Consider the following 14,074-nt stretch of genomic DNA (forward strand, 5'->3'; position numbering starts at 1 on the left):
CTCAGTTAATTTCTATAAAGTTTGGTATATCTGAAAATATTTTTCTTCTTATATATATTAACGTATCTTTCCCCTTCTCCAAAATTGTATTTATAGAAGAGATTAAATGTATATACTTCTATACAATTCATTTCTCACTTAATTTATCTTAGATATAATTATACTTTAGCACTTATTATTCCACCTCATTTTTGTAAAAATCAAAGTATGTTATGGATCTGCCATAGTTTGTTTTACTTTTCTTCTATGATTAAATGCATGCATTTTAAACTTTTTTATATTCTAAATGGAGGTATAATGAACATCTTTGTAAGTATATTTCAGAGTATTTCTGTATAATAAATTCATAGAAATAGAAATGCTAAGCTTGTGTTATGAACATTTAAAATTTTAATAGATATAGTCAAGTGCCAACAAAAACTTGACCTGTTTACACTTCATGTGTACAACAAAAATTTCTGAACATGCTTTCAGTGAATTAGTAAAGTGAATCTTTCCTGATCTGCAAGATGAAAAACTTTTTACATTATGAAAATTTCCAAACATATGCAAAAACAGGGCGTTGAACCTTCCTGTGCTAATCATGCAGACTCAACATTTTTAAAGATTTTAGCCACATTCGCTTCAACTGCTCTTTTTTCCCTTTCTCGGAAGTATTTTAAAACGACTCCCCCAAATCATGTTATTTTACACAGACATGCTTCAGCATTCATCTTTAAAGAGTAGGGAATTTTTTTTTCTTTTTAAGATTTTTAGTTTTTTAGTATAGAAAATTTAAAACATATATAAAAGCAGTCAGCACAATGAACCTAACTAGTAGGATCTTTTTATTAGGGGAAAAATCCCTTCTTGTCATTTTTGACTGAAAGACAAATTTAAATTACAATCTTTTAAATGAATTCCTTAAACATCAGAAGAGAGTACTTCATTGACTTCGATATCGATCCATATTCTGTTTCATGAACATAACATAATGAAACCTCATGTATCTCTCAGTTTCAACAAGTAGCAATTCAGAGCTGCTCTTGGTATACTCCCATCTACTTCCCTTTATCTCACCAGATTATTTTGAAGGTCCCATATATTAGAGCATTTCATCTGTAAGTCCCTATCTCTGTCTAAAAGACAGGGAATTTACTTTTTTTTTTATTTTTTATTTTTATTTAAGACACAGTCTTATTCTGTTATCCAGGCTGGAGTGAAGTGGCGCATGATCTCAGCTCACTGCAGTCTCCACCTCCTGGGTTCAGGTGATTCTTGTGCACACCACCACGCCTGTCTAAGTTTTGTGTTTTTAGTAGAAACAGGGCTTTGCTGTATTGGCCAGGCTGGTCTTGAACTCCTGACATCAAGTGATCTGCCTGCCTTGGCCTCCCAAAGTACTGGGATTACAGGCATGAGCCACTGCACCCAGCCAGGAATTCACTTTTTAGTGATAATCACAGTGCTGTTATTGTCACACCCACATAAAATAATTCCTGTATCATCAAATAAACATGAACATTTTCTTGTATAACCACAATGGCATTATCACACTAATAGAATCAACTGTAATGAACTAGTACCCAGTTTATAATAAGATTCCCCCGGAAAGGAATTTCCTTTGTGAAAGACTAAAAAATGCCTTCCAAAAGTTCCTTTCAGAGTTGGTTTGTTAGAATTGGTTTACATATTGCATGTGCTTATTGGATGTCTCAAGCCTCTTTTAACCTAGAGTAGCCCTCATACCCCTTTATTCCCCTCTGTCACTGACAGGTTACAGAAACTGAGTCAGTTGTCCTGTATAATGTCTCACATTCTCCATTTATCTATTTGCTTTTTTGTGGTGTCATTTAACATGTTCCTTTATCTCCCATACTTCTTGTAAATGAATGTTAGTTCTGGAGACATGGTGTCATTCAAGTTCAATTTGTTTGATAAGAACATTTCATAAATGGTGTTGTGTGCTTTACTCACATCACAGTGTCTCTGCTTTTTTGTTTTGTTTTGTTTTTAAACCTCTGATGATACTAAGATTGATAATTTTTTTTTTTTTTGAGATGGAGTCTTGCTGTGTCACCCAGGCTTGAGTGCAGTGGCACGATCTTGGCTCACTGCAACCTCTACCTCCCAGCTTCAAATGATTCTCCTGCCTCAGCCTCCTGAGTAGCTAGGACTACAGGCGTGTGCCACCATGCCCAGCTAATTTTTTGGATTTTTTAGTAGAGACAGGGCTTCACCATGTTGGCCAGGCTGGTCTCAAACTCCTGACCTCAGGTGATGCACCAGCTTCTGCCTCCCAGAGTGCTGAGATTACAGGTGTGAGCCACCTCGCCCAGCAGATTGATAAGGATGTGATAGTCAGATCTTTTTCTTATTTAACCACAGTATTGTTACCATACCTAATAAAATTAACTATAATGAACCAAAGAACTGTAATGAACTGTAAGTAACTGTAATGAAAATTTCCCCTCAAGCTTTCCTCTAATGGCTCCATTGCATAAGTCAGTTATTTCACTAGATACCACAAAATGGTTTCTCCAGTCATTCATTTTTTGTTTTAATAACATTCATTGCTTTATTAGAGAAAACTGGAACATCTTTCCATTTGTTTATTGGCTCTTTGGTACTTGTTTTGTGAATTGTTCATGACCTTGCTTGATTTTTCTATTGAATTGTTTTATTTTTCTTATCCATTTTTGAGTGTTTGTAGTCATAGATATTAATCTTTTATCTCATTTATATATTATAAATATTTTTTCCGGTTTGTTACTGTCTTCTGTGTAGAAACTTTTGATTTGCATAGTCAGTTTCTTTTCTTTTCTTTTGTGGCTTTTGGTTTTAAGTCTTAATTTAGGCTTTCTATATTCTGAGATAATGTGGGAAAATAGTTAATTATCTTCCAGGCTCCATTGCTTACGTTTGATTTTTAATGTGTATGGAATATATTTTGTATATAGTATAAGATAGGAATCAAATTTGCTTCCTGCATTTAAATAATAGTAAATTTTGTCCTAACGTAGTTTATTAAGTCTTCTTCCCACCATATTGATTTGAGATGTCACATTCATCACAAATTTGTATATTCTTTTTGTGGACTTCGTTGTTGTTCATTTTAAATTATTTAAGTTTTTTTGGTAGACTGGGTCTTGGTATGTCACCTAGGCTGGCTTTGAACTCCTGGCCTCACATGATCCTTCTGCCTCGGCCTCCCAAGGTGCTGGGATTACAGGCATGAGCCACCATGCCTGGCCCATTGTGGTCCATTGATGTTGGCTCATTACCATAGAATTTGAATTAAAATAATTTTGTACTGTGCTTTAAGGTCTAGTTCATTATCATTAACTTTTTTTTTTTTTTTCCAGGCTTTAATAGTATTTTTCACAAATATGCTCTTCCATTTGAACTTTAGAATTAGTTTGTGGTTAATTCCATTGGGATGTAAATCTAATGGCATTAAGTCTGGGGGAAACTGTCTTTTATTATTATTATTATTATTATTATTATTATTATTATTTTGAGACAGAGCATCACTCAGTCACCCAGGCTGGAGTGCAGTCACATGGTCTTGGCTCACTGCAACCTCCGCCTCCTGGGTTCAAGTGATTCTCCTGCCTCAGCCTCCCGAGTAGCTGGGACTACAGGCACATGCCACTATGCCTGGCTAATTTTTGTGTTTTTAGTAGAGACAGCGTTTCACCCTGTTGACCAGGCTGGTCTCAAACTCCTGACCTCAGGTGATGCACCAGCTTCTGCCTCCCAGAGTGCTGAGATTACAGGTGTGAGCCACCGTGCCTGGCCAAAACTGTCTTTTAAAAAAAAAAATCAATTTTTCTGTTTAGGAATATGGTTTTTCTCTGTTCATTCAGATCTTTTATATTTTACAGCTTAAATAGCTTCTCTTCCTTTCTACTTATTTCTAGGCATTTTACATGTTTAGTGTGGTAACTATGTGTTTGGTCACAGAATAACTTATTTGTGATTATTTGGATATTGACTATAGAATAGTTTTCTTTAGGGTGGAGCACAGTGGCTCACAATCCCAGTACTTTGGGAAGTCAAGGCTGGAGGATTGCTAGAGGCCAAGAGTTGTACTTCAGCCTTGGCAATGTAGCAAGACCCTGTCTCTACAAAAAGTAAAAATAAAAAAAATTAGCCAGGCATAGTGGTGCATGCCTGAGGTTGAGGTGGGAGGATTGCTTGAGCTCAGGACTTCCAGGATGCATGTGGGTGGCAAAGCGAGACCCTGTCTTTAAGGGAAAAAAAAAAAAAAAAAAGAATAGTTTACTTGACTTTTGCTCGAGCATACCAATCATACTTGAAAATGAATATAGGCCAGGCGCAGTGGCCTGTAATCCCAGCGCTTTGTGGGGCTGAGGTGGGCGGATCACCTGAGGTCAGGAGTTCAAGACTAGCCTGGCCAACCAACATGGTGAAACCCCATCTCTACTAAAAATAAAAAAACTTAGCTGGTGAGGTGGTGCACACCGGTAGTCCCAGCTACTTGGGAGACTGAGGTGGGAGAATTGCTTGAACCTGGGAAGCAGAGGTTGCAGTGAGCCTAGATTGTGCCATTGCACTCCAGCCTGGGCGACAGACCAAGACTCCTCAAAAAAAAAAAAAAAGAAAAAGAAAAAGAAAATGAATATAAACAAGATTAGAAGGAATGTATACACTTAAACATAAAAACTTTTAAAATAAACTTCAAGTTTTTGTGTCACTTACCTATTCATTAATGCAATAAGTTAGAAATAGGAAAAATATAAATGCTTTGGAAGTGATCAACTTGTACTTAATCGTTTAAAAGAGTGGAGGTCATAAAGTGGTACTTGAAAGGAATAAATTTCAGTTAAAAAATGTGCCCTGTAATGAGAGTGTCTTTTTGTATTCTGATTGGAACTTAACTATTAATAGTATGGTCTTTTCTTGGGAAAAATATACCTGAGTGCCATTTTTATATAAACACTGATTAAAATTACATTCTTTTAACCTGGTACCTTAAAAATCATAAAGAAGGATTTATTGGCCTATATTCTATTTATGAATATTGTAAATAGAAATAATATATTTTTAACTGATTAGACATTACTGTTAATTTTTTTCTTTTTCGTATTACAGGTTTTGCAAAAGGCATCAAATTAAATCAAGTTCAAATATTCCCTGTGTCCCTAAAGACTTACTGATGATGTCTGAATTTGTTCTTCCAAGATTTATATTTTGTCTTATTCAGTACTTAAGAGAAGGCTATAATGAACCAGGTATGTTTTAATCTACTTCTTATTAGTACTCTTTTTAAATTATAAATTTACGAAGTTTTAGCATTAATTATGAGGTGAATTTTTTCAGATACCATTTTTTTGCTTAATATTTAAAAAGAGATGACTATACGGACTGAATAGAAACACACTAAAGATAAATTATATAACCTTATAGATACGTTGTAGTTGACCTAGTTTCATACTTTCTGCTTCTGGGGTCATAAATGTTTTTGATCAAACTTATTTGAGCTTTTGCAGATGAGGAAGTAACCATTTTGTGGGGTTAACTTGACTTTATTTACAATAATATGATAAATCAGAATTGAGAATTCCTGGAAATGTTTGAATTTAACTTAGATTTTAGAAGATAAAATGTTTTATCACCTTTTTTTTAGAGGTCTGTATATGTTTTTTCTCCATGTATATTATATAATAACTTATGATAGGGTCAAATTGCTGACTTCCAGATTACTGATAGAATATATGGGTGTGTAATCATCATGTTAATATTTAAAAGAGAAAATAAATTACAGATGTTCTTCTTACTTTTTAAGATTTAATCACAATCTTGATTAACATACTTCAGTTAGGTAAATATTTGGATTTAGGTATCTACTAAAAGTTCTCAGTCTGACATTGTGAATTATAGATATTCATTAGTAGTATGAATCAAATTTATTAACTTTTTATGATTTTTTTTTACCTTTCTAATGATAACCTGCATTTCTTTTCTATAAGAGATTACATTTTGCATTATTTTTAGAGTTTTAAAATTATTTAGTACTATAAATAACTTTGTATTCATTTTGAAACTGTGGCACACATTTTCATCTTCTATCTCCATCCTTAAAGTGTAGGGGTATGTTATATAATGTCCTCATTTCTAAAACTGTCTTGTTATCTTTATTGTGAGCAAACCATTATACTTCCTTATTTGTACATCTTAAACAAAAACATACAATCCTTTGTTAAGTACTTCTACTTAACAGAGAATATATCTTAAAATACAGAAAAATAAGCTGGGCATGGTGGTTCATACCTGTAATCCCAGCACTTTGGGGAGCTGAGGCAGGAGTTCAAGACCAGCTACGCAACATAGAGACCCTGTCTTTGCAAACATTTTTAAAAGTTAGCTAGGTGTGGTGGTGGCACATGCCTGTAGTCCTAGCTACTTGGGAGACTGAGGCAGGAGGATCCCTTGAGCTCAGGAGTTCAAGACTGCAATAAGCTATGATTACATCGCTGCACTCCAGTCTGGGTGACAGAGTGAGACCCTGTGCCCCACCCTCCCCCCCCCCCAGAAAAAAAAAGAAAAGAAAAAAATATATAGAGAAAGATATTATTTTGATTTGGTTCCAAATTACTGTCTCTTCGGAATGAAGGAACCAGTTACTAGCTGGGTTATTGAAATAGCCTTCTGTATTATTTCTTATATACTAGTTAACAGACTTTTTTGAGAATTTACGTTTTGTATTACAGGTGTCCTATTTTAGAAATAGAAATTATTTGTTATGAGAACCTTAAAGCTTATCATTAGTTTAATCCAAGAGTACTTCACACGAAAGTGTGTTATATTTTTGTTGTTGACATAACAGTTATAAAACATAGACAACATAGGTACATAGCTTTTTAATTATCTGTTATCTGAAAATATGAAGGGAAAAATGGAAGCATTTTTTATCTAAAGATGACCTGCCTGAATGTAGGTTCATGGAAGTTTCTTCCTTATATTACTACTTCTGCTCAGCATTAATTTCTGTCTGTGCAAAATAAATTCTGCTTTTTTTTTTTTTTTTTGAGACGGAGTTTCGCTCTTATTGCCCAGGCTGGAGTGCAGTGGTGTGATGTCAGTTCACCGCAACCTCCGCCTCCCGGGTTCAAGTGATTCTCCTGCCTCAGCCTCCCAAATAGCTGGGATTACAGGCGCCTGCCACCACGCCTGGCTGATTTTTTGTATTTTTAGTAGAGGTGGAGTTTTACCGTGTTGCCAAGCTGGTCTCACAAGGTGATCCACCACCTTGGCCTCTCAAAGTGCTGGGATTATAGGCGTGAGCCACCGTGCCCAGCCAAAATTCAGCTTTTTTTGTGTAGAAATTACTGTTTAAAATTAAAGAAATTAAAGAAAACACTTCCAATAACCAATCCAAGGTAATGAAAGCTCAGAGATCTTGTGGTTTCCCAATTTCTTTCAATTCTGTTTCTCATTCATCCTATAATCCTTATATCTGTATTAGAATTTGTTTCAGAGCCCTTGAAAACCTACAGCGAACAGTAATTAAACATCTGTTATATTAATATATAAGTCACTGGGGAGAATATAAAGTTGGATAATATATGACATTCGCTTTACACTGTGAAAGTAGGTTTTGAGATTCTGAATAAATGTTGAATGAAATGGACATCCCCTTTCCTGGGCACACAGGTTCTCCATTACCTCTTTTATAGGTGTGGTTTTATTCATTTGTTTGTTTTTGTTTTAAAAACAATTATGGTTAAGCTATAAATCTCTTTATTCATTTCCTTCCTTTTAGACCTCAGCTTCTGTAAAACCTCTCTATATTTTTCATCTTTAATATTCTTTTTCAGTTGTTGTCCAAGCTTCTTTTCTTTCTTTCCATCTCTATTTGCCTGTTTTTTGTTTTTAATAGTTATTCATGTTTATGAAAAGTTATCTTTCATTTTAGTTGCTTGCCCTTCAGCTAACATGTATCTGTATTTTTGGAATATTATAGGGGATAGGTTATCTGTTATACAGGTTTAAAGTTGACATAATTTTGTCCTAATAGTCTTATACTACTCTCAATGTATTTGAATTATATCTTGTTTTATTTTAGGATGTGATCTAAACTTTTTCTTAAATATTATCTTTTTTTGAAATGATCTTATGATGACATTTATATATGTGGAAGTATAGGGCCCACAGATCGAATGCTGCTACTTTTTTTTTTGTTTTTGAGACACGGTATCACTCTGTCGCCCAAGCTGGAGTACAGTGGCATGATCTCAGTTCACTGCAACCTTCACCTCCAGACTTAAGCCATTCTCCCTGCCTCAGACTCCTGAGTAGCTGGGACTACAGGCGCGCACCACCACACTCGGCTAATTTTTTGTATTCAGATTCTTCTTACACAAATTAAGTGCTTCATACCTTAGGAGGTCATCTGTGTTTTTCCATCTACTTTTTTCCAAAGGACTGAATTCCTGAACAAGTCTACCCTTGCTTGGCTAGGTGCTGGGCAGATACCAATTTTCTAAACAGAGTTGTTGTATTGACTTTTTTGATTATAAAATACTATAATTTAAGCCATTGTAATTTAAAAAGAATACTGTTATTTTTAGTAAGATATTTTAAAGAAAATTACCCTTATTTGGTTTTTTTTCTTTTTTTATTTTAGCAGCTGATGGACCATCAGAAAAGGACCTTAACAAGGTCCTTCAACTTTTGGAACCTCAAATTTCCTTTTTAGAAGACCTAACTAAAATGGGAGGAGCAATGCGGTCTGTTCTTACTCAGGTTTTGACAAACCAACAAAACTACAAAGATCTGACTTCTGGTGAGTAAAATGTTAGAAGAAATTTATAGTTTACATATATTACTATAATGATAAGAAATTGAGTCTTTTAGAACTTAAAGGTAAATTGTAGAATTTTCATAGAATGCTAAAGCTGGAAGTTATTTAGAGAACTTCTTGATTATGGATGAGGAAATTGAGCCCCAGAAAAATGAAATGGCCTGTTTAAACCTCACAATTAATTTATGTTGGAGTTGGTACTAGAACCCAGGTCTCCTAACTTTTGGTGTGACATAAGATAATTATGCTCTACCTCTCTCTTTTTTTTTTTGAGACGGAGTCTTGCTCTGTCACCCAGGCTGGAGTGCAGTGGCATGATCTCGGCCCACTGCAACCTCTGCCTCCTGGGTTCAAGCGATTCTCTTGCCTCAGCCTCCCGAGTAGCTGGGATTACAGGTACCCGCCATCACACCGAGCTAATTTTTGTATTTTTTTAGAGACAGGGTTTTACCACGTTGGCCAGGCTGGTCTTGAGTCTTGACCTCAGGTAATCTGCCCGCCTCGGCCTCCCAAAGTGCTGGGATCACAGGTGTGAGCCACCATGCCCAGCCCTACCTCTCTTTCTTTAAACACAAGGCTGCTAAGTGATCCCCTTTCTTTAACAGTAACAACCATCATGTCTATGTTTTTACTTTTGATATTTTAAGTTTTTGGGTTGTATGGCCTAGGATTTTCTAATATACAGTTTTAAGTTCCAAAACTTGGAATTGCTGAATGTTATATTGTTATACAAAACATTTCATACGCCCTTCCCAAGCACTCTGCTTCGGATAACTGCATGCTTGGTATTACGAGAGCACAGACTGTCAAACCAAATGTGAATTCTGCTACATAATTATTATCTACCATATTAGCTTTCTGACTTTCTTTACTGTAATTTTCAGGTTCCTTGAAAGCTAGCATCATGTCTTACTAATTTTTGTGCCCCACATTCCCTTGGATATTTTAGATGCTCACCTACTTTATAGATTTCGTTATTTGACTGTGTACTCTGGGATTGTTAGTGCTAAACATAAGCACAAAAATGTTATCTGAAGCTATCTTATATTATTCATTCTAGGGCTCCCACTCCATTAGAATATTCACCTGTTTATAGATATTAGTTAATGAAAAGACCATACTGAGATTTTGAATGGAATATTTTTTTCTGATTTGAAGTTTGTTTTCATTAGGTCTTGGAGAAAATGCTTGTGTAAAGAAAAGTCATGAAAAGTACCTTATAGCTTTAAAGAGCTCTGGACTTACATATCCTGAGGATAAGCTTGTATATGGTGTGCAGGAACCATCTGCTGGTACTAGTTCTCTGGCAGTTCAAGGTTTGTCTAAATATTTAATTTGAACAGTAGTAACTTTTCTGTGTTAAAAGCAAAAAAACCTCTCAAACTTTACTCATTATTGAAAAAATTATTTTGAGCCAAAACAGTATTATTCTTTTTAAGAAAAATAATAAAAGTAGTAAAAATTTAGAGGCAAAAAAGAATAGATTGACCAAAGAAGAGAATGCATTTTTCTTAAATGGAATTTGATTAGCTTATTAAGTTTCTGGTTCTAACTCATGAAAAATGTACAGTTGCTATTCAAGAGTAGCCGAGAACTTTACTCCCTCAATATTTTAGTAAACTATGGTTTAAAACTAAAAAGAGATCCTTCTGAAACACCATTTGTAATCACTGTATTAAATCTTAGTTTTCACTGGATCATTCCTATTGAAGTATCAACCTATTTGGTCCAAACTTATTTAAGATAAATGTTGGAGGCTGGGTACAGAGGCTCATGCCTATAATCCCAGCAGTTTGGGAGGCCGAGGTGGGTGGATCACCTGAGCCTGAGGTTGGGAGTTTTGAGACCAGCCTGGCGAACATGGTGAAACCCCGTCTTTACTAAAATACAAAAATTAGCTGGGCATGGTGGCAGGCGCCTGTAAACCCAGCTACTTGGGAAGCTGAGGCAGGAGAATCGCTTGAATCTGAGAAGTGGAGATTGCAGTGAGGTGAGATTGCGCCACTGTACTCCAGCCTGGGAGACAGAGCGAGACTCCCGTCTCAAAAAATAAAAATAAAAATAAAAAAGATAAATGTTGGACTTTGCTAAGATAACTGTTAAAATGAAGTGTCCTAACATAACAAAACTTGGCTTTTTGATATTTGTATTTCTCAGAATAATTTGAAAATAAAGCAATATGTAGCAACTATGAAGGACAACTATTTTTCTTCTCCTCCAAAGGTTTTGTAGGTGCAACAGGAACTTTGGGACAAGTAGATTCTTCAGATGAGGTGAGATTTAAAGTTCAAAACTTTTTAAAAAGTATAATTTTATACTTTTTTATAATTTTATAATTTTATGCTTTTTTATAATTTTACTTTTTTATAGTTCTAAAACTATATAGATTTGTAAGCATTATGTAGTTTAAGTTTTAATTCTATAGACAAGGACACTGAAGCCGAGAATGGCTTCTGGGAAGCCTAGATCACACAATTACTTAGTGACAGAACAAGGTCTATATCTAGATTTTTACTTCTTGTTTATAATTCATTTTTCTTTTTCACAGTTTAAAAGTGGGTAGAAAGAGGTAGAGATTTCTCCTCAGAAGCTATCCCCAAATTTACCCATATAGTTTTCATATGTACAATGAAATTATTTTTGAAAATTTTGCTAAGTTTAGGATAATTTATTAAAAGACTATGAAATGAAACTGTTTTTCTAATCTCATAATAAAGTTACATTTTACTTGTCAAGGATTGTTTTTAAATTATGTGCTGGGAAAAAGACCATCGATTTGAAATTTCAATTTTTATAGTTTTTATTAATAATATGAATAATAAATCATTATTATATTTCTATATTTTATTACATAATTTATAAGAGAAAAATTGCTGTTACATATATTTACTTATAATCTTGTTGCTTATACAATTTAAATTTTATATTTCTAATACATTTAATTATTAAAATCTAAAAAATAAAATTACATTTAAACATATGTATCTTTTTTCTTTCGGAAATTCATTTTGAGTTGATAATATAATGTGAACTAAGCCAAATATACTCCTTTTAAAGGGATGGTTTCTGTTATGGAAGTCTTGTAATTGATTTAATACCATAAAATTTAAATTTTACGGTTTTTCCCCTCTAAAAAGGCTTTCACAAAATGTTACATTTTGTGGAGTCTCGTTTTGGGTAATTTTCAAGAATTTTCATCAGATTGGAGAGGCAGTTTATTATGCTGTGTAGGAGTTTGACTCTGGAATTAGACTGCCTGGGTTTGAATTGTGGCTCCTTTACCTATTAGTAGTGTGACCTTGGGCAAATGTCTTAACTTCTTCATGTCTACATTTCCTTATCTGTGAAATGGAGATAATAATAGTACTTATTTCATGAGAATATTATGAGGATTGAATGAGTTAATATATGTAAGCACTTAGAGCCCTAGTGCCCAGCATATTGTAAACACTGTATGTGTGTTAAAGAAATAAAAGAGTCATTAAAAAAACTTATGTAAATGGTTAGCTTATAAATTTTGCTTTTGTTTTGTAACAAAATAACTTCTGAGACTCATATTGTTATAATGACAAATGGGAAAAACTTTCTGATATTTAAAATAGACTTTCAAAAAACATGTAAACATTATTATTTTAACTAAACTGTAATAATTCCATTTTGAAGATAGGGGAGGGGAATGGTAGGAGTAAGAATGCTAATTCTTCGTATGCCAAAGAAGGAAGTAATTGATAATAGACATGTAGTTTGAAACTGTTTTTCTGCTTTAAGGGCATTTTGTAGGGAGGTGAAATGGCCTTTTATTAAAAGGCAAGTTCTTGGATTAGGAGTTGAATATGAATGGATGAATGAATGGGCACTTCTTTAGCTAAAGCCACCTGGGCGGGAGTCTTGTATCTGTAGCCAGTAGGAACTTTAGACAGCTGTTGCATAATGAAATGGTTTGGTCATTGTTCAGAGCACTTTGTTAAAATAAGCATCTTGACTTGATTTAGAACAACAAAAATCTGTGGTCTTAAGTTTATATTTATGTGGTAGGTTAGAACCATCATATTATTTTAGCATGTCTAGCATTACGTATCCAACAGGCTTGCCAACAATTTTACTTTATTTTCATGAATTGAATTTTATTTCTGGATATGTAAAAAGCTGATCTTCAACATAGATGCTTTCTCCTCTGTCTAGGAAAGAAGTAACATTCATTTTTATCTTGGCTTAAACTTTCCAGATTAGCATTTGAATTTCCCGTGGAGACTTCCATTGTACACAACTGCATTGCAACAACATTGTATTTTATGGTTGAGTGCTAGAAGGACATCTGTGTGTGTGTGTGTTCGTGTGTGCACGTGTGTATATTGAGGGGCTTTTGAATCTCTTGTAGAAGTAATTTCTAGGATGATATCAGATAATTTGAAAAATTGCCACTTTTTTGTTCATTACTGTTGCTTCTAATCTGTCCTTTTTAGGTCCTCACTTCTTTTTCCCACCTCCATCCTCAAGCAGGCCCCAGTGGGGTCTGTTGTTTCTCCCTTTGTGTCCATATTTTCTCATCATTTATCTCCCACTTAAAGTGAGAATATATGGTACTTGGTTTTCTGTTCCTGCATTAGTTGGCTAAGGATGATGACCTCCTGCTTCATCCATGTTCATTCCTCTTAGATTTTGTTTCAGCAACTTCTGTGTATAGTATACTTTATGTAACCATTTGTTCCTTAATTATGATCATGTCTCTGTGTGAATATCATGGTAAATACTTTTTGATGTTAACAACTTTAAAATACTTTATTTCAACCCCTAGTCTCTCATAATGCATTGTTTTTGTTATAGCTGAGAAGATTTACTTTTAAAGCATGTGATGTATATTTGATACATTTAAGTAGTTTAGACTCTTTGACCTTTATTTATTTGTTTATTTTTTTGAGATAGAGTCTTGCTACGTTGCCCAGGCTGGAGTGCAGTGGTGTGATCTTGGCTTACTGCAACCTCTGCCTCCTGGGTTCAAGTGATTCTCCTGCCTCAGCCTCCTGAGTAGCTGGGATTACAGGTGCCGTCCACCACTCTTGGCTAATTGTTTTTGTATTTTTAGTAGAGATGGGGTTTTACCATGTTGGCCGGGCTGGTCTTGAACACCTGACCTCAAGTGATCTGCCTGCCTGGGCCTCCCAAAGTGCTGGGATTATAGGCAGGAGCCACCGTGCCCAGCCTCTTTGACCTTTAAATCATACATTTATTAAACTTTTCATTTATTGATTTTTTGTTTGTTTGTTT

At 34.6% G+C, this 14,074-nt stretch overlaps 1 protein-coding gene across 3 annotated transcripts in view; it reads left to right on the forward strand.

Moving 5' to 3' along the window:
- Positions 1 to 14,074, forward strand: part of UBR3 (ubiquitin protein ligase E3 component n-recognin 3) — a 268,897-nt gene that overhangs the window by 42,456 nt on the left and 212,367 nt on the right. For 2 of the 3 annotated variants that reach the window (XM_038001943.2, XM_007965316.3), the window contains exons 2-5: positions 5,098 to 5,237; positions 8,633 to 8,791; positions 9,982 to 10,125; positions 11,033 to 11,082. In XM_038001943.2, the coding sequence (XP_037857871.1) occupies positions 5,098 to 5,237; positions 8,633 to 8,791; positions 9,982 to 10,125; positions 11,033 to 11,082 (493 nt within the window). The remainder of the gene's footprint in view (positions 1 to 5,097; positions 5,238 to 8,632; positions 8,792 to 9,981; positions 10,126 to 11,032; positions 11,083 to 14,074) is intronic. The other variant, XM_038001944.2, reaches the window with a different exon arrangement.

Source organism: Chlorocebus sabaeus, chromosome 10 (genome assembly GCF_047675955.1).
Source record: "Chlorocebus sabaeus isolate Y175 chromosome 10, mChlSab1.0.hap1, whole genome shotgun sequence".
Taxonomy (NCBI): Eukaryota; Metazoa; Chordata; class Mammalia; order Primates; family Cercopithecidae; genus Chlorocebus; species Chlorocebus sabaeus.